The 21,824-nt window shown below is 31.9% G+C and overlaps 2 protein-coding genes across 4 annotated transcripts in view; both read left to right on the top strand.

Annotated features, from left to right (window-relative positions):
• Window positions 1-952: 952 nt before the first annotated feature.
• LOC125048907 (ankyrin repeat and zinc finger domain-containing protein 1-like) lies at window positions 953-14,393 on the top strand. 2 transcript variants are annotated; one of them, XM_047647871.1, is made up of 12 exons: window positions 953-1,006; window positions 1,768-2,070; window positions 2,403-2,612; window positions 3,064-3,224; window positions 5,183-5,461; window positions 6,226-6,448; window positions 7,302-7,481; window positions 7,919-8,139; window positions 9,356-9,513; window positions 9,909-10,050; window positions 10,509-10,661; window positions 14,235-14,393. In XM_047647871.1, the coding sequence occupies exons 2-12, from the start codon at window positions 1,947-1,949 to the stop codon at window positions 14,373-14,375; spliced, it is 1,992 nt and encodes a 663-aa protein (XP_047503827.1). In that variant the 5' UTR covers window positions 953-1,006; window positions 1,768-1,946; the 3' UTR covers window positions 14,376-14,393. The 2 variants fall into 2 exon arrangements, with proteins under 2 accessions (XP_047503827.1, XP_047503825.1); XM_047647869.1 differs by having other exon boundaries at window positions 7,302-7,514.
• A 5,831-nt stretch (window positions 14,394-20,224) lies between these two features.
• LOC125048974 (irregular chiasm C-roughest protein) overlaps window positions 20,225-21,824 on the top strand; it is a 114,078-nt gene continuing 112,478 nt past the window's right edge. For both annotated transcript variants that reach the window (XM_047647959.1, XM_047647958.1), the window contains exon 1: window positions 20,225-20,501. In XM_047647959.1, the coding sequence (XP_047503915.1) occupies window positions 20,435-20,501 (67 nt within the window). In that variant the 5' untranslated portion in view covers window positions 20,225-20,434. The remainder of the gene's footprint in view (window positions 20,502-21,824) is intronic.

Below are 21,824 nucleotides of genomic sequence, written 5' to 3'. Positions count from 1 at the left end.
GAACTGAACCCTATATATAATAAATATAGTTTAATTGAAAAATTCTAAAAACAAATGACTCCAGGCTTTACTCTAAGCAATATTTATTTCTATTTGCTGAATAATACTTATATTTTTTATTTATATAATTTAATGAAAAATACAATTCCTTTTAGTCTAAATCTTGTTAAGATTTCATACTACAAAATTACTTTTAAAATTTTGGTCACGATAAATTTTCCCCATTGGCTTTAAAACTCCCTCAATTTTGAGAGAATTTCTCATAGTCTGGCAGCATTGTGCACAGACTTGACACTGGTTTTTGACGACTTGTCTGGAGAGGTTGTCAAATCAAAATCACATGACATTCAATTTAACGTCAACTGTCAAAAAATGCTATTTGTCAATTGTTGTTGCAATTAATGTTGCTCAGCTGCTGAGTCTGTCGTCAGTAGTCAGTGCTCCAGTGTGGCCAGATCAGAGGATTTCCCCCTAGATTTAGGGGGTTTTCAACCACGTTAGAGCAGAATAGGAGGAATGAATATTTGGGGGTTTTTAGGGGAAATTTCAAAAAACACGCCAAACACAGTTTTTTGCTATTGTATATAACGTTCCTGATTTTGGGACAAAATTGAAGTACGGACATATCGTAAGAATAGGATCCGTGTGGCTAATCTTACTAATTGTAAATTCGTTTGGGCTGTCAAAGAACGATGTGATTTTAATTAAATAAAAATTCTGAAATAACATGAAAATTTAGTTATTAATTTATTATTAACACTATACAAGAATTATTATTTTTTGTGTTTGAAGGAATCCTAGGATTCTTAGGGGATTTCTGGGGGGAAAGCAAATTAGTTTAGGGGTACGTCGCCGAGAGCATCTCGCAACACTTTGATTTGTAGCGGAGCCGGTTGCCAATGGACTTTGTATCCGGCTAATAAATAAATTTAAAAAAAAAATAAAAAAATAGCGGAGCCGGAGGTTATGTTTTGACTTTTGGCCTTTGGGAAATGGGAAGTGGAAGGTGGAGCAGCGTTGCCAACTCTACGTCTTTTTACGTAGATCTACGTATTTTAGGCCTTTTCTGAAAACCTACGAACTTCAGTCACAGAATCTACGTATTTTTAATCAAATTGAAAATTTTGCACAATATCCAAATTCATTAGGCTGAATAGGCATAATATCTATTACTTTCGAAAAAAAAAAGTTAAAAACAATCAGACCGGGAATGGAGAACTTTAAGAAACACATTCTACCATTTCAAGAGGATCAGATATTCAAAGCAGATGACTTTTGGCGTCATATTGCCAAAATAAAAAAAATGAGATGCAACTCAGCAGTTTCCCCTCCTAGCCCAATTTACACAAAAGTTATTAACATTACCTCATAGTAGCGCAAATGTTGAACGACGTTTTTCTTTAATAAACTTGATGAAAACTAACATCAGAAACGGACCTCAGTCTACTGAAACCCTCACAGGGTTACATTTTACAAAAAGTGATCTGAAAAGTAATCCTGGGCCAACGCAAGATCATATTAAACTTTTTAATAAAAACATGTACAAATTTAATTTACCAGAAAATAATAATGAATATATTTTTTTTTATTTCCATTTCAAAAAAATAACACTCTTTTTATTCAGTTTTACCAACCCTACCCTCTTCATTTCACTCATAAAAAAAAGTACGTAGATCTACGAACTTTTCCTATACAATTTTTGCTAAATCTACGTAATTGTTTAATCTGACCTACGTAATTTTCAAAATCCGAGTTGGCAACACTGAGGTGGAGTGTAAAAATTTAAGGAAATTATTTAACAATATTAGAATTTAGAAGACATCAGCAGAAGACAGGGAATGTACATTACGACCTTGATTAATTAAATAACTGTGTGTTCAATTATTGCATTGCATAATATATTGTCCAACATTTGATTTAAATTAAGTGATGTAATTATATAGAAAATGTCTTCTAAAACAGATTCAATAAAACCAAAAACGGTCCGAGTCTTTGATTTAGACGATTACGAAAAGCTACTTAAAGGCATACAGATAGCATCATGCATGATAACGGAGTCACACCAAATTGGTAAGGGATTATCTTATTAGCACTCTATAGTCCATATGGTGAATGATAAACCTATTGAGTATTGATTATATATGGAGGGTGACATACATGTAACTATTGATTCTTATTTCATTTAAGTATACTGTCCCGAGAGACGGCTATGATTCACAGTCAAGATTTATACTAAGTCTCTAAGTCTAAGTCTAATCTGAGGGTCAAAGTTTGGTTTTGTATCAGTTTTTAGCGTAAGAAATAAATATAACTAATAATATAACAATTGTAAATGACAATAGTCACAATTATTAGTCACCAGTGATAATATCAATTATTGATAAATGTTATGAAATTTTCAGTTGATGAACAGAGTGTTTTAAAGCGTCTCAATGCCTTAACTATTAATGGAGCTAGTGATGGGAATTGTTGTTCATGTTGTGGCGTGGGTCCATTTGAGACAAGAGCCCAGCAGACTGCACATTATAAACATCACTGGCATACACATAACTTGAAAAGGAAGTTATTTGGAAAGTCTGCATTGTCACTCGGACAGTTTAATTCACGGCAAGGTAGAGTTACTGTTTATCAAAACATAAATAAGTAGATACACATAATAATAATTTTAAAAAAAATGTGTGCGTTCAAAGTACACGTGTCAGAAGTGAAATGGCAAATTAATTTTTAAGTATTGTTCATATTTATACAAATCTAAAACTTTAGATTTCCGAGACTTAGAGGGAGAAAACAAGATGATATTTTAGGAATTTAATTGTCCTGAAAATATTAAAAGTGTTGTAAAATTAATACAAATTATAAATTTTATTTTTTTCTTTGATTTTAAAAACATGTAGCATTTTAAATTACAATGCGTCAATTTGCAATTTCAATAAATTATTTTAAAATACTACAGTTTGATAGATACTTCATAAGAACATGTAATTCTATACTAATATTATATACCAAATAAGTGTTATATTATTATGGATATTGTATTTAATGAGTTTATAAAATTTATTTTAGATGACTCCAGTGTATCAGGCAGTGATTCCGAAACTGAAAGTACAAACTCAAAACCAGCTAGTGATCTGTTTGCAGCAGCAACAAGGCATTGTAAAGCATTTTTTACCAACAAAGCTGGTCAAGTTTACTGTGTATATCGATGTATATTGCATCATAAAAAGGTTGGTCAACTTTACATTTAGTTTTTGCAAGCATTGATCTAGTTTATATTGTCTTTAAACCAAATATTCTTTTGGGTTAGCAATTATTCAAGCCTGATCAACTGATGCTGTTTGAATGTGTCTGTGAAGTATAGACTGACATAATTTCAGGAACAAAGTAAAACTATGTTGCATACCGCGTTTTTATATAGAGATGTGTGCACTCACTCACACTCCGCTGGCTCTGCAACACAGAAAGTGTCTTTCCGAAATGAGAATCTTCCAGCGCTCTCTGTGCCACCAGGCTTACAACAGTATTGTATATACGAATTTTCTTGTTTCTGCTTAGAACCTTGGATACTAAGACCTTATGCAGGGCGGCACTGAATCGCACGGTATTTTGAATGCGGATGTCAATTTCGTCTTCTCTACTGTTGTCATCTTTTATGGTGCAACCCTAATACCGAAAGCGGTTTCTTTATATGTAGTACTAGCGACCCACCCCGGCTTCGCACGGGTGCAATGCTGATACTAAATACACTACAGAAAAACTGTGCGGCCGGCCGGTACCGCCGCAAACGCTACGTCCCGCAATTTTTAAATCTGTAATATCTTCGAAAATATTCACTTAAATCATACGGTGTAAAGAGCCATATAGATCTATATTAAATGAACAATGTATTCAAGGTATTTAATTGGTTAAGGATTAATGCTGTATTTGTTAAAATTGCTTTGAAAATTAGCCATTATTTGTCGTAAAAAGAAAATGACAAAAAAAGTTATTGTGGCTTATCCATAAGAGATAGACATATACCATCATGGACTTTTCTGTAGACCTTTTCAATGTGTACAATACTTAGTACATTATTTTGATAAAACTCGTAGGGTTCAGCCTGCGTTTGCAATGTAAGCGGAAAAAATGTAATTATTTACGACATCACATTAGAAACCTCAAAAATAACAGTACTTCTCCTCTATTTAATGGATGTTATTATACATATAAACCTTCCTCTTGAATCATTATATCTATTAAAAAAAACCGCATCAAAATCCGTTGTGTAGTTTCAAAGATTTAAGCATACAAAGGGAAATAGGGACAGAGAAAGCGACTTTGTTTTATACTATGTAGTGATTATTGTATCGTTTTATGTGGAGATTCGGTTTTTGGTTGATCCTGAGTCCGACTTTGCGTCTACTTCCAACACTAGCGATCTCCCGGTTTCTCCACCGTTATCTCCTAAAAGAGCTTGATCGTCTGCATAGTCCACCACCTAGTTTTACTCCTTGTGACGAGGCTTTCGTTAAGACGTGTTCTAAAACCAAGTTAAGGAGCACCGGCTATAGTGCGTCCCCTTGGTAAAATCCAGAGATAACTCACCCCCAACTATCACTTGCATTTTGCTTTCTGATGTGGCTACCATGAACATCCTTACTAAGTATTTGTATGTGGAATCCCCTCAGGATGTTGTATATCGCGTTTGCTATGCTATCATAGGCAGTCAATGCCAGTCTTGGAGAAGTCAACTAACAACGAATGAACGCTTTGGAACGTATTCCTATTTTTTCCATGATCTGATATTTTATTACTTATCCTAAATGTATTTTAAATAGACAGTTACTATTGCTCAATAAATATAATTATACTAGCTGACCCGGCAAACGTTGTTTTGCCATGTATATTATTTATAGGAAATATTTTTAGTTCAATAAAAATAACTATCTACAATAATAAAAATAGGGGTTGATGGTAGAGGGGTGAAAATTAGGGGTTGTATGTATTTTTGTATGTATCATTAAAAAAAAAATTTATGGTTGACACCCCTTATCACTTAGGGGTTTGAAAGATAGATAGTAGCCGATTCTCAGACTTACTGAATATGCATAAAAAATTCATAAGAATCGGTCGAGCCGTTTCGGAGGAGTATGGGAACAAACATTGTGACACGAGAATTTTATATATTAGATTAAATTAATTTTAGGAAGATTTGTCAACTGATGGCGAAGGTTATGCCTGGATAGAGCGGTGTCAACGTCTAACAATACCAGGATACCAGCGCTGGGCCGTGTTGATGGTATCTGGTGGACATTTTGCTGGGGCTATCTTCTCTGCGGCTGTTCCAGTGGTTCATAAAACACACCATTCGTATGTTACTAGACGTGGTCAGGGTCAAGCACAAAGTGCTAGAGATCAGCATGGGAATATGCCTAGATCTGCTGGAGCAAGTTTGAGGCGGTATAATCAAGCCCAGTTCTTGGAGGTATATTGTTTGTCTCTTTTTTTTTATAGAACAGGGGGCAAACGGGCAGGAGGCTCACCTGATGTTAAGTGATACCGCCGCCCATGGACACTCTCAATGCCAGAGGGCTCGCGAGTGCGTTGCCGGCCTTTCAAGAATTGGTACGCTCTTCTTGAAGGACCCTAAGTCGAATTGGTTCGGAAATACTATAAATAAATAAAAAAAAAAATAATAAATAAAAAAAAATCTTATTTAAATTGTATGATAACTCCAAAAAATATGTAATTTTTATAAAAATAAGAAATTTAAAAAAAATATTTTTTATCACCTGGCTGCAAAGAGGTGCGGCCAGGTGGGCAACGGCAACCGTAATTTTTAGAATCTTTATATTAATTACCGTGATGTAGACGTTATTTTATTTAAAAAATAAATAAACGAAATTTTTTACCAAAAATCAATTAAAAATAATGGCGGCCAAATTTTGATAGGCACCCTTGTAAATATATATTCTCTTAATTATAAATAAACATAAAAATTTGGTTTTAAACAAAAAGTCGATGAGCACACCAATCCTGCAGCGGGATCTTAGACCATATCTTATTACCTACCTTATAATAATTTCTTTATCAGATGAAAGTTGATAATAGTAATATGATCCTAGCTTGTACATTTAATTCTTTATACAGAACAAATTGATAAATTTATTTTGTCTACTTGTATGAAGCTTTGATAAAACCTCACTCCCAAACAAATATATTGTGAAATTCATAAATTTCGCATTTCAGCATGTGCAAGAAATAATAGCGAGCTGGTCAGAAGACCTAATAGGTTGTTCTCTAGTCCTATACAGGGCTGTGGGCTCAACTAATCAAGCAGCGTTATTTGGCAAGAACTCACCGCTTAAGAGAGAGGACCTAAGGGTTCGGGCTTTGCCCTTCCCAACTCGGAAACCAACATATAAAGAGGTCAAGAGAGTCCACGATACAGTTGCCAGTATTGAGGTGTATGGTAAGTTGTACTGTGTATAATTCTAAAGATATATGGCATGACACTGTTTAAATATAATATTAATGTTGTTGATAATATCAAACATAAAAAAACACAAAATATGAGGTACTTCCCTAGTATTAGTACCTCTTAATTAAAATATGGTAGCTAGTGTATTGATGTAGGTTATATTTCTTGGAAAATAGAAAAGCTACAGAGAACCAAAAAAACTAAAATATATTAGGCGCGTCCACACAGAGCGAGCAGCCTCGCGAGGAAACTTATCGGGAGGTGGCCGCGCGCGGCAAACCCGAACCATTTTGTTCGTTCGTTTAGTTGGCAAATAAGACATCACGTCACCACACGTACGTGTTGCGGTAGCAGCTCTTGCATTTATCCTTATAAATAGGATTATAAAAAAAGAAGATAGCAAAAACTTAAGCGAAGACGATATTGGATCCAGACAATATAAAAGAACAGATTATTACATAACGGAAAGCCAGGTGTTAACACCACAGAGAGATACATATTAATTTCAAACACTGATCTTTATTCATAATTCGTAATATGCTCGAGCGAGGCACGAAACAGAATACGTGAGCGTCCAGAGTGCGCCCGGCAAACAAATGAGGCGCCTTTGAGCAAATCAAAAAGCCGACACTCGATGGATCGGTCGCTCGGTCGCTCTCCCGCGGAAGCGTGCGCGCTTGCCTCAGCCGAGGCGCGTCCACACTGACCAAGCTGCTTCGCGCAAATGCCTCGCGAGGCTGCTTGCTATGTGTGGACGCGCCTACTGAAAAATTAGCTTTAAAATAAAAGTTAAGTAGGAATTCTATGAGTATTGTTGTATTTATATGTAAAATACACTTTCCAGAGACCATGGAATTGTTCCAAAAGGCGCTTATAGCGGCGTCGGGCAAAACTTCAAAGACGACCGACTCGACAGTTTCCAAAAAGCCGCAAAAAAGTCCGGGGAAGCCCATAGATAGGGCGAAATCGAGGGAACGAATTCCTCGGGAGCTTCCAACTCAGATGATGTCAAGTGAAGACGAAGGTCCGTGTTTCATTGATTCAGAAACTCCAGTAGGTATGAAATTTGCTTTTTTGATCGGTGATGGTGTGGTCTTGTTTTAATTGTTTTTTTTTTTTTTTGAAAATCACGTTTAGTACTGAATTTAAGTAAAAATATGCAGTATTTTTTTTAATTTTTTTCATATTGCATGTATGTATTTATGTGGCTTACGCATTTAATATAATTTAGGTTTATCCTTGATGAAAAAAATAATACCAAATGCCGAAAAATAATTTTGGTAAAAAAAAATGCTTTTTGGTAGCGACATCATAGATAATATAGTTTTCTTTGAGCTTCGTAGCAATTGTGTATTTTTGTACTGTGTAATATAAAGTACCAACAAAAGTAGAAACCTTAGGAGGTTATCAATTTGACTATTACGAGATTAGATCATTTCTCATAGATTCATTTTTGTATAGGCTGGATAAAAGCGCTATCGGAACAAAGCTCGAAAGGTATTCTAACGAATTCTCGTAAGGACCTGCTTATTGACAACAATTCAATCAGTGCGCGCAGCTCCTGCAGCGAACAAGGCGTATTAGAAGAAAAGAAGACAAAGAAGAAGAAGAAAAAGAAACCAGAGGAGAAACAAGAGAAGCTGAAAAAAAATGAAGTTAAAATACCAGCGAATGTTAAAAAGGTTTGCACTAACTCATAAAATATATTCTGTACATTTACGAAGAGGCGACGTCTATACCACGACTTATATTTCGATTCCACATTTGACATTAGCTACTGTCATTTTGTAATAATGATACCACATATAATAGTGTAGTGATGAACACAAAAATTGATAAACAATCACGATTTATGTTTATGTAATCATAACATTGGGGTGCCAATTAAAAACTAAATTATTGATTTTTATTTAAATAAATACATAATTATTTATTAATTAGTAACCGCTGCTTTATTTTATAAAAAGTTAATATTTTTCATGTTCCTTCATGATCACATTTTTTTATTCATTTCACACACAATTATTAAAGAAAACTCTCAGATCCTTAATAAAATTAATCGTCATAACGAAATTATCCGTTCAGTATTATTTAATTTCCTAATATACTTAGTTTCTATTAAAGTAGTAGTTCTTTAGATATACTACCATAAAACAGAGGAATCGATCCGGAAATATTCGGTTTCCGTATCGAATAATTTCGCAACGTCACTATTTAGTACTTGTCATAACGTTGCAACACTGAAATTGTCAAATCTGGAATCGAATTAAAAGTTTTAGTATAAATGATGACTTCTCTTATATATACGTTTGAACGCGTTTAATATCCGCAAAATTCAATAAATAATATCTTTTATTTATATATCAAAAAATTCCTTTAAATTTAGATTTACTCCAATCAAGGATGTAGAAAACATGACCATTTTTTTACATATTTGTGAGAAACCATACACCATCATGCTCCTATTACATCTTAAAGTACTAATTAATTATGATAATAAAAAATATATAAGAAAAACAATTGTATCACTATCAGCAATAGGCATGGTGAAAGTAGCATGTACATATATTACTGGGAACAACACGCAAATACATAGGTAGTGAATTAAAGCGGAAAATAATTAATATATACCTCTATATACCCAGATTCAGGTCCAACCAGTAATAAGTAGTATGATTACTCATGTATGTATGTATGATTATGACTCACCATTTTCCAATCCAATTCCAATTATTACCTGTATTTTGTCATATTGTCTGCCATCACTTAGAGGTGTCAAACAAAAAATATGGCTCTCATTTTATTTCCTTTTACTCAGTTAATACATGCACATCATTCTTAAACGAAAAAAACTTGATGGGGATTTAAAAAATAATAATTACATATTTTTAATTTTAGATGTGGAAAGCAATATCTGGCAATGAACAGAATTCACTAGAGACAATAATTGAGACTTGGGAAGGTGATTTAGAAGAGGCTTGTAACACTCAAGATCCGACTGATGGCAACACAGCCCTTCATAAGGCTGCGATCGCTGCCAAACCGGATATGGTTACGTAAGTTATTTAGCTGGTCTATTTTATGAGACAAATTTTATATTTTAATAAAAGGATATATTATTTTCTTTGCTATCAATTGACTGCTTTTCGGCGATGGACTAGTGACGGAAAGAAATTTAATTTAATTATTTAAATCAAAGTAAAGAAAATAAAAGATTTTTTTCTTTATTATATTTTTTTACTGGCAACTTAATGAACACGTTTCTTTGTAAAATTTCCTTTTATAGACAAATTTATCACCTAGATCAACCTTCTGCAAATATATTGAAAAATGTATAGTTGTGATTCGAATTCACGAATGTTACCTACATGAAAAATATACTTATGTACAGTACCTTTAGATTTTAATAGTAATATCTTTATAGATTTATTTTGTATCAAAAATCTTTTAGTCAAATCCTGACAGCGGGTGGTGACCCGTGTATAAAGAATCATCAGCTACAAACTCCATACGCGGCGACACCGCATCACGATACTCGAGTCGCATTCAGAATGTTCCAGGCTAATTATCCAGAGAAATATAATTATAATAAGGTATTTAATTATTTTTTATTTTAAGGTAACGTATATGTATGTCGCAGATTCAACGCGATTAATAATTACAAAATTGGTGTCACTACCGTCGTCCGACATTATTACTTAATTACTTATATATAAAATTCCCGTGTCACAATGTTAGTTACCATACTCCTCCGAAACGGCTTGACCGATTTTTATCAAATTTTATATGCATATTCATTAGGTCTGAGAATCATGAGAGTGTTAAGGGTTGTTGTTTTGGATAAAATATTAATTTTTTTTTTAATGTGCCATACAAAAATACATACAACCCTTAATTTTCACCCCTCTACGATCAACCCCTATTTTTATTATAGTTGATAGTTATTTTTATTGAACTAAAAAAATGTTTCCTATGAATAATATACATGGCAAAACAAACATTTGCCGGGTCAGCTAGTGTAATATAAAAATATATCTTTCTTTATTTGCAGTCACAAATACCGGGTCCGTTAACACCTGAAATGTTAGAAATAGAGAAAGAGAAGAAGTTACAACAGAAACGCGCGAAGAGATTAAGAGAGAAAGAGAAACAAGTGGAGAAGAATAAGACTAATCACTTTTTACATTTAACGGACGCCCAGAAGGTATGTTGATATATTTTTTAAAATTATAAGTACAAAGCTATACATTTCTGCTTGCTTAGATTATCTGTATACAGTACGTTATAAAACTAACAAAATGAAGTACGAGGAATTAGAATTGTGTTTCACTGGAATTATTGAGTAAAATTTATATCATCTGTCAAAGTATACATTTCGGTCCTTCGATCCGGATTTGAACGTGTCTATCGATCCATATCTTGTGTCCTCAATGTCCTCTTATATATATGTCGTAGCTGGATAGTTGAATTAATCACTTCATGATATGGCCAACTATTTCAAAGACCAGGCCAAAAATCGGGGAAAGTAATTTGATTTGATTCTTTGAAAACAAATTTATTTGGCATCTTGTATATATTTCGATTAAACGTGATTATTTTTAAGTATAATATTAATAATTTCTTTTAGCGGTTTTCAATCTCTTAATAACTTATGTTTTTCCATTCGTACACGGTATCAGTTATGATAATTGTAATAAATTTAACTATTACTGATGATTGCGCCATCTATGGTTAGAATTAGCTAACTTGCAACAAATACAGGCGACATCTGGTTTCAAAATTCAGTTTTGTATCGCGCAGCCCGGACATGCAACGATTAATATTTTAGCCTTGCCTTGTTTAAGCTTTCGCGGGATATGGTTTCAAGGAGTATTAAGAATATTCGCTGTAGATGATAACCTCGTATGTCCAGAGAACCAAACATAAAACGATAAAAAAAATCGTCAATGTTCGTTAAAATATTATTGTTTTTGTTCATAGTTTTGGATGGTAAAAAGGACTTATTTATTAATAACGTAAATAAGTCCTTATAGTCTAGTCGACAAGTTAAAAATGGAACAAAATAGAGATACTACTCCTAAAATTATGTGCGATAGCTCATTGGATCCGGAATGACGTCTAGAAAAATGTGCTAAAAGCGTGTATTAGCACATAAAAAATTGCAAAAGTTATAGACCATTAAAGATGAAAAAATAATGGCATTTAGTTTTTTGACAATATTTAATAAACTATTAATATTTAAGAAATTTCAAATAAAGATTCTGAAAGAAGAGGAAATTTCTAATAAAAAACTCCTGACTCCCAGAACTCTATCTCCATTATTTATAATGTTAATTTAACGCTGAAAATAGGTCTGCGGGTGACATTTTTAGGATTCGCGCGTGGCGTCAAAAGCGACTACGGCACATTAATTAATTTATTTAAGGTATTGAATATTTTTTTTTAAATTTGAAAAAATTATGGTGTGTTCTGAACACTATAATTAATTTATTCCCGTTGAAAATTTTACTTAAAGTTAATTTTTCAACAAGTTAAATAATTGTTAACTAACGAAATTTTCTCGAACGACCGTCTTAATTGTAAGTGAAAAAAAATGTTTAAATAATGGTCGTAAAAATATTTCGCTTCGTAGAGCCTTTCTTACATACATACTTAACAAGATCGTGCCATAAAAGTTAAAAAAATATTTATACTTTGTTTATAACAATTTTTTTACTTAAACAAAAACTGAAAAATCCATGTAATGATGTTAAAAAAATTTTTTTTTTCTCAATCATCATATAATCGTTTTTTTATTAATACAAGATATTTATTAATTTGCAAAAAAAAAACTCCCGCCATTTGTTGATAAATTTTTTTTAAACAAATTGATTAAATCAATATTTTTTAAAAAAAATTTAACTCAACTTTATTACATTAAAAATTTTATGATTTTTTAAAAAAAAAAATTCCTTAATAAACAATTTTTAATTGTTTATAATCGTTTTTTTTAATTTTCTATTGTTTAAATAATTAGTTAAGAAATTTTTTTTTTCCTAAAAATCATAATTGACAGTCTTCTATAAAGTAACAGAAAAAAAATTTTTTTTAATCAACAATTCTATTGTTTATTAACTTACCAATTTGTTATAAACAAATATTCAACTTTTGTTTATTTTTTTTTCTAAAACTTCTAAAATTAACAAAAACAACCATATATAACAAAGTATAGAAAAAAAAAATTTAATTTTAAATAAAAGTAATATTCATGATAATCAAAAAATTTACAAAAAAAATTTTTCTATACTTTGTTATATATGGTTGTTTTTGTTAATTTTAGAAGTTTTAGAAAAAAAATAAACAAAAGTTGAATATTTGTTTATAAAAAATTGGTAAGTTAATAAACAATAGAATTGTTGATAAAAAAAAAAAAATTTCTCTTACTTTATAGAAGACTGTCAATTATGATTTTTAGGAAAAAAAAAATTTCTTAACTAATTATTTAAACAATAGAAAATTAAAAAAAACTATTATAAACAATTAAAAATTGTTATTAAGGAAAATTTTTTTTTTAAAAATCATAAAAATTTTAATGTAATAAAGTTGTGTTAAATTTTTTTTTAAAAATATTGATTTAATCAAATTGTTTAAAAAAAATTATCAACAAATGGCGGGAATTTTTTTTTTGCAAATTAATAAATATCTTGTATTAATAAAAAAACGATTATATGATGATTGAGAAAAAAAAAATTTTTTTTTACATCATTACATGGATTTTTAAGTTTTTGTTTAAGTAAAAAAATTGTTATAAACAAAGTATAAATATTTTTTTAATTTTTATGGTACGATCTTGTTAAGTATGTATGTAAGAAAGGCTCTACGAAGCGAAATATTTTTACGACCATTATTTAAACATTTTTTTTCACTTACAATTAAGACGGTCGTTCGAGAAAATTTCGTTAGTTAACAATTATTTAACTTGTTGAAAAATTAACTTTAAGTAAAATTTTCAACGGGAATAAATTAATTATAGTGTTCAGAACACACCATAATTTTTTCAAATTTAAAAAAAAATATTCAATACCTTAAATAAATTAATTAATGTGCCGTAGTCGCTTTTGACGCCACGCGCGAATCCTAAAAATGTCACCCGCAGACCTATTTTTAGCGTTAAATTAACATTATAAATAATGGAGATAGAGTTCCGGGAGTCAGGAGTTTTTTGTTGGAAATTTCCTCCTCTTTCAGAATCTTTATTTGAAATTTCTTAAATATTAATAGTTTATTAAATATTGGCAAAAAACTAAATGCCATTATTTTTTCATTTTTAATGGTCTATAACTTTTGCAATTTTTTATGTGCTAATACACGCTTTTAGCACATTTTTCTAGATGTCATTCCGGATCCAATGAGCTATCGCACATAATTTTAGGAGTAGTATCTCTATTTTGTTCCATTTTCAACTTGTCGACTAGACTATTACATCATGATTATACCAGTTAAATGACATAGAATAAAAAATAAATGGTTTTTTGACATACAAGGTTATTATTCTACAGTGACGATATCTTGATCTTATATTATTATGTAAAATAATTAAATAAAAAAAAAATTGAATCCAAATTAATCATAATTATTTGTAAATACCGTGAAAATACCTTAAGCAATTTTAGATTATAACATATACAAAAAAATATATAAAAATATTTTTGGTCAAATGTATTAATGCGGTTTCTACTACTTTAGTATTGGTATTTTTTGTCTTAAATATGATGATAGACTCAGGATTTTTTGACAGGTCAAAGCTGAGGTGCCAAGATGTTTTCTCTGTGCTTCAAATCTTCCAAAGGTGCCGTTTGAGTATGACTCATACAAATTTTGTACAGTCAAGTGCCTTCAGAATCACAGAAATGTGCGACCTCTACATAAAAGTGCTTGAAAATATATTTTTTTTATAGTTTTGTGTTTTATTTGTGGTTAGACTAAAACATTGCATGGAACTGTTGTAAGAAGATAATAATCAAATAATGAAAATAGCTTGTATTTGAGTACTACATATTATTTAGGATTTTATTATGGTAACATAATGTACACTTATGAACGTCAATAAACAAATACATATTAAATGCTTTTAATTTTACATTTACTGCCAGTTCTCAAATTAAGGGCGTAGACGAGAAGAACTGGCAATAAACTCTCCACCACTGTTTTTGATCACCAAGTTTTTTGTATTACACAACGTTTGTAAGGAGCTGCAACCATTACACCATGTTCCACATGACATCTTAAGTAATTTAATTCTTCTCGCACGAATCATGTTTCTTTGTTTTTAGTTTTTTCTTTAACTAGGGTTGCCTGGAAGAGATCGCTTATTAGCGATAAGGCCGCCCGTTGCATCCCTTATTATTTTTTTGTATTGTGTTTGATTTATTGTTTTTAGCAACGAAGTGTTAATAAATAAATAAATAATTTAGAATAAAAAAAAATTAAAAACAAAGATTTGTTATCTATCAACAGTAGGCATGGTGAAATAGGAGCACGCATTTACATTCTGTGGCAACCAAATCATAGTCGAAATAACTAACATCACCGCATACACTACCGTCCGATTCAAGTCCGACCAGTCACCACAAGCACCACCAGTTCATGAGTATGACGCACTCCAAATCTCTCTCAGCATCGCAACCATTTTCCAATCCTTCTTCGCTATCCCTTTTATTTCATCTTCCCAGGTTTCTGGTGAGCGTCCTCTCTCCCACAGAGCGTACCCACATTTTTATCTGTTCGAAGATATTTTTCATTACTATTCCTATCGTACATTCCTTTTAGATCATATCTGTAACTATTACCAATCCCTTTTCACCATATTTTTTGTCAAGCGAGCAGCACTTATTATTATAGGGATTTTCAAAAACTAATTGGAATCTTAAATTCTGAATACCTATGTTACAAGCTTGTCTTTACAGAAGAAATTTAATGAAATACACAAACAGACATTTAATTAGGAATAAGCTAATGTTAAAAAAACCTGTGTAGATAAAAAAATAACTACAGTGATAATAAATAGAACTTTAAATAGAACGTTAGTTCACTCACACTTTTTACAGTGAAAAATAATATATATATAGGTAAACAAGTACACTTATGAACGTCAAAAAATAAGTTAAATTAATTGTAAATCTACATTTACTACCAGTTCGCAAGTCAAGGGCGTAGAGCGGGCAAGAACTGCCAAGAAACTTTCCGCCACTCTGCAATCGCTAAGTTTTGAGTCATACAAATTGTTTGAACTGGAGCAAATCAATACCAAGGATTAGGATCATTTAAATATTCGTTTCTTTTAAACGAAGACGTGAAATCTTTATATATTAAGATTTGTACGGATATCCGTCTCTACCAAAGCATCGCAAGAACAGGTGTAGGACAATTTAACGTGTTCATCTGAACTATTTTTCTAATACGCAACATTTCAGAGGGATTAACCTGGGATTTGAACCCAAGACCTTACCTTCTGCTATCCCTATTACTTTAGCAATGAGCATGAGCTTCTAAATGAACTATTGATATCTTATGCAAAAATGGTTTTATAGACATGAGAATAAATGTGACTCGGGCCTAAATGAGAGTCTCAACGATCGATAATTTAAACATTTTTACATTTTTTGTTTTTTATTATACATATAGACCACAAGCCCATGAACAAAAAATACATGTGAAATGACCCAACGTGAATTACGCTTAGAAGGCTGTTACTATATCTGAAAATAGCTCTGAGCACTATGCCGTCATTTCTGAGCGGTACATGTGAGTACGTGAGTGAATGGACTTTCTCAGGTACAATGGGGGAATTTCGACTAATTATTAATGTACGGCTTTGTTATAAGTGTATAGATGATTAAAAATAAATGTCGAAAAACCTAGTGCCGTACTAAAGTGATGGTGCCGGAAGTCGGTGCAAATTTTTAATTCGACGACAGTTGCAGAAGCAATATAGGTCATTTATTACTGTACGGCATTTGTGTGATTCCTTTTGGACACATATACAGATACTTTACACGTAAACGCCGTACATATTCCCAGCGGAGCGGTCGAAAGCCAAGGGTCGCAACATATGTCTGATTAGCATATAGGTGATGATGATATGAAACAACATAAAATTAAATGATCTTGAGAGTACTTCATAAATAGATAACGTTTTCCAGCATGCCGTACATTTTTTGTGGAACACATAGGTGTATGGGGTAAATTACTTTCCTCAGAAAAGAGTCATTTTCCGGTGACTTTTATCTGTACGGCAATAACACAGGTTATTAATACTTTAGACAATCTTCAATAAAAGATAAATGCCGTACACTTTCGATAGTCCACTACCACCGCCTACCAATACAGGGCGTCCCAAAGTTATGGGAAATGAAGGGAAAGTACCTTAAATATCGTAGATAGGGTATTTTACTAAAAGAAGACTTTATGTTATTTTTAAAAGTTATTAATTCTGCATTCAAAGATTTTTAAAAAATTACTTGCCTCGTCTGGGAATCGAACCGACTTAAATGTAAAAAAAACACCCCTACTTTTATGATGCCAATCGAAAGAATGGCCAAAAACTAATAACTCTTCTTAAGTAACATAGTATTTTAAAAGAAAGGAACAGCGTGAATATATCTTTTTAATCAAATTAAAAACATTATCTATCGTATTCGGCCTAAAAAAATCCCCTACGAGTCTGTTACTTTAGAAAAGTTATTAGGTTTTGGCCATTCTTTCGATTGGCATCATAAAAGTAGGGGTGTTTTTTTTTTTAATTTAAGCCGGTTCGATTTCCAGACGAGGCAAGTAGTTTTAAAAAAATATTTGAATGCAGAATTACTAACTTTTAAAAATAACATAAAGTCTTCTTTTAGTAAAATACCCTATCTGCGATATTTAAGGTACTTTCCCTTCATGTCTCATAACTTTGGGACGCCCTGAATTATATTTTTATTTTTGTTAAAAATATTTTTCCTTTACCTCTCTCTGCTGGTACGATAAGGCTGTAAATATACTTTACATCCTTATGGTAGTATACTCAGATATGTACAGTTATTAATGACCTTAAGGGACACCTCAAACGTCGTCGAAGTTTTTATCAGCTGTAAAGAATAATCTGGAGTAAAATGTACGGCATCTGGTTTTTTTTGTTTATTTATATTTGTTACATATAAAATAACAATAATCTTTGAAAATATTACTCCCCATATTACTCTAGGAGCATTTGAAAAGTCATCTAAATTTCGGAAATTTCATATATTTTTTATCATAATATTTTTATTTGTTACCATTTATAATGAACGGCTATAAGGTACAACGGTAATATTTAGTAACATTATGTAAAAAAACAAGTTGCCGTTCATTATTCTCTGATCTTACAGCAGTAAGAACTTGGTAAATCCTGAAATTTCGATAAATATTTAATTACACAAATATGAACTATAATATTTGGACGGCATAATTATAAAACATTATTGTCCGTGTTAAATAATATTTTGAACATGTTGCCGTACATTTTACAATGACCTTAGGGTATATGGGTGTAGGGGTAGGGTTCCGACCCTTGGCTTTCGACCGCTCCGCTGGAAATATGTACGGCGTTTACGGGTAAAGTATCTGTATATGTGTCCAAAAGGAATCACACAAATGCCGTACAGTAATAAATGACCTATATTGCTTCTGCAACTGTCGTCGAATTAAAAATTTGCACCGACTTCCGGCACCATCACTTTTGTACGGCACTAAGTTTTTCGACATTTATTTTTAATCATCTATACACTTATAACAAAGCCGTACATTAATAATTAGTCGAAATTCCCCCATTGTACCTGAGAAAGTCCATTCACTCACGTACTCACATGTACCGCTCAGAAATGACGGCATAGTGCTCAGAGCTATTTTCAGATATAGTAACAGCCTTCTAAGCGTAATTCACGTTGGGTCATTTCACAGGTATTTTTTGTTCATGGGCTTGTGGTCTATATATTAATATACGGCAATTGTTTTATATTTGAGAACAATTCGCTATAGTCGTAGAATTGTGACGGATCTGACAAATAGTAAACTTTACAGGGCAGCCATTTCAAAATAAAATAATCATGTTAGTTTTTTTGTCATAACCTTTTTAATTCATATTCTGTAATTATGAAAATTGGCATACAAGCAAACAAAAGGATTAATATTGAAACAAAATAAAAATAATAACATTAAATTACACAGTTTTCTAGAAAAATTATATGCTTCTATGAGCGTACCTATCAAATCCGTCACTTTACCGACTGATTAATTTGAAATTGTATTTAGTCAATGTACCTAGTACCTATCCAAATCTGACGAAAAATGGGTTTTGGATTTTTTCAAAACCGACATTGTTCTACGATCATGACGAATTGTTTGTGACGTAGAATGTAAAAAGTTCAGAATAATTGTTAGATATATGACTGTTATTAATAAATGTTATTAAAAGTTTTAAAAAACGTAAATTTTCGGCGATTAAATTTAACGAAACACCTAGAGAAAAGAGTACCTACCTAAATTCTTAAGTTTAAAAGTGCGTTTTGGTCTTGCTAAAGCTATTGGTCATAGTTAGTACTTCCTGCTAAATAAACGACATAATATCGTATCGGGTACCCATCCAGATACTAGCCACATACAGAGTTACTTAACCTCGCTGATCTGTCGATGTACTGCACTTACCATTTAGCCCTTTTGATGAATGTTACTGATTTCACATTAATTACTACTATCTAATGTTTTTAAATCGTAACCCGGGGCAATGGTGACGGTGTATAATTTGAAGGCATATTCTACACGAACAACATCATTTAAATTATAGTCATTATCTACTCATTATTGTTTATGCTACAATACGGAACATCACTTATTATATATATACATAATATATATTATAAATAAATACAATTTAAAACCAAGCGACACTATAATGTATGTGTACCATGGTGTGTTCTGAAGCATCTGTGTTCTTGCCTCGTTTCAATACCGTACGAGCTGTATTCAAAACTTCATCAGCATCACCTTGATGGCTGGAAATCTTCCACAGTCCACTTTACAGGACACTTCTTTTGTGAACTAGCGAACTGTGGAATCGACTTCCGGTGGGGGTGTTCCCTGAGAGATACCTATGACCTACAACTGTTCAAAGTAAGAGTGTACCTGAAAGGCCGGCAACGCACCCACAAATAATGGGTGTCCATAGGTTGCGACGACGTCTTTTTTTTGGGCCCGTAGCCTTGTTTGCTCCGCTATTCAATAAAATAAATAAATAACAGAAAAATATTTTCCTGTTAATAAGTTATACCTAATTTTATAGTTAGTTTTTTAAACAATTTAATTCTCCGTGCTTGGTAATTATTGTAATAGAAAATATAAATACATATAGGCCTTTGATTTTTTAACTTCAAATCTTTTTTTTATGTATTCCTACAAAGAACTCAAACTAACGTGATTTATAACTTAAACATTTAAATTCCTTACAACTGCGTAATCTTTATCTGTCCTTTTTTTACCGCACTCATTGTTTTTCCGATCACTAACAATACCAACAATAGAACGTGCTTTTCTATGCGCGTACGCTCTACAAAGCTACGAATTTACCACTAAAATAATCGCAAAACTTCTGAATTTATATTTTAGCCCGTATTGCGTTGTAATAGAGTTCAATAGGCCGCCGGGCGCCGGTAAGCGGTAAGTTGGGAAAGGCGCGTTTCGGTGCGCTGCACATGGAGTCGGCAGTCGCGAGCCCATTGAGTGTGGTTCCGGTGGGGTCGATCACCACTGCGTCCTATACGCTATTTCAAACTTACTCGCGTTCTAATAGAACGCTTACGCGCGAACTAAATTTAAAAATATATAAAAACTTTTTCGAAATATGAGTGTGACATGACAAGTAAATTAGATGTCATTTATGGCGGCAATTTTTTTATGTGAAGTGTGAATAAATTTATTGCAAAAATGAAGAATTTAAACTGTGACTGTTTTGTGCGAGGTTTTATATTTTTCGTGAGCGCATTTGGAGTTGGTATGTATTATTTAGATTTAAACATTAATTAACGTAAATTTAAATTAATTACAGAGAAATTGTCATATTTATGGTCTTAAAATTAGGATCTTTTTACCAGCCATCGTGTTAACTCATTATTTTCTGGTCAAACAAAAGTAATTATAAAATAAAATGCTGAAATTTTTAATTTTAATTTCAACTAACCGAATTAAACATTTTTAATTAATTCCACACACAGTAGTATATCGAGCGTTAAGGTTCGCTTAAAAAGTGTTATGCTTATGCTTAAAAAATTCAAAAGTAAAGTATGCATATTTGTGACAATTTTATTTACTAGAATATTTTCCTGTTTAATAATTTTTTCCGTTAAAATATTACGAATGTAGAAAATACAATATATTATAGTAAAATCGTAATTAAAATAAAACTGTTTACTAGCTCCTACAATATTACTATACTATAATATAAATAATCATAAGATATATATACATGTTCATATTATTTAATGACAATATGCCGTTTCGTAACATTATGTCGAAGTTCACATCGGCTTTTGTTACCTTTCGGGCACATACTCGGCTTCTCAGACGGTACTATAATTATCCTTAATTTGACCAAATGATATTTTTTGTATATTTTTTCTATAACGGAGCTACGGGCTATTAAGCCGAAGTTCCGCCATACACATATGGTTCCGCTTAAACGAGCAAAAAATTTAACAAAAAAACTGTGGACTGCCATTTGGCAAATACATCGGGTACCATTTTATGACTATACCTTTCCTTGTGTTTGAGGTACAGCCTCCCAATGGAGTACAACTTTGTGTCTGTTTTGTTTATATGAATTTATGGTTACCCGCGATTTATGATAACCGAAAACAATGTTTATATTGCTGGATTGTTTTTAATTACATCATCTGTTACATTACGAGTTTACTACATCGTTCACTGAGGAAATGAGTATATGGTTTTATTTAATACTAGCTGATCCGGCAAACGTCGTTTTGCCATGTTTATCATTTACAATAAAAAATAGGGGTTGATCGTAGAGGGGTGAAAATTAGGGGTTGTATGTATTTTTTAATGTTGTATCATAAAAAACTAAACAAAAAAATTTTATTTAAAAATTAAAAAAAAAATTAGGGGTGGACTACCCTTAACATTTAGGGGAATTAAAAATAGATGTTATCCGATTCTCAGTTATACCCAATATTCACACAAAATTTCGTGAGAATCGGTCAAGCCGTTTCGGAGGAGTTTAACCACAAACACCACGACACGAGAATTTTATATATTAGATATATTTTTAATAAGAAAATTATATGTAAGAAAATATAAAAGG

Source organism: Pieris napi, chromosome 4 (assembly GCF_905475465.1).
Source record: "Pieris napi chromosome 4, ilPieNapi1.2, whole genome shotgun sequence".
Classification (NCBI taxonomy): domain Eukaryota; kingdom Metazoa; phylum Arthropoda; class Insecta; order Lepidoptera; family Pieridae; genus Pieris; species Pieris napi.
Note: the sequence above shows the minus strand (reverse complement) of the source record. Positions and strands in the feature narration are given on the sequence as shown.

What these genes read in the sequence shown, in the direction of transcription:
- LOC125048907 (XM_047647869.1), top strand. Translation starts at nt 1,947, where the DNA reads ATGTCTTCTAAAACAGATTCAATAAAACCAAAAACGGTCCGAGTCTTT. An exon ending in GTATATTGCATCATAAAAAG is followed by an intron (nt 3,225 to 5,182) that starts GTTGGTCAACTT and finishes AATTAATTTTAG; the next exon opens with GAAGATTTGTCAACTGATGG. An exon ending in ATCAAGCCCAGTTCTTGGAG is followed by an intron (nt 5,462 to 6,225) that starts GTATATTGTTTG and finishes TTCGCATTTCAG; the next exon opens with CATGTGCAAGAAATAATAGC.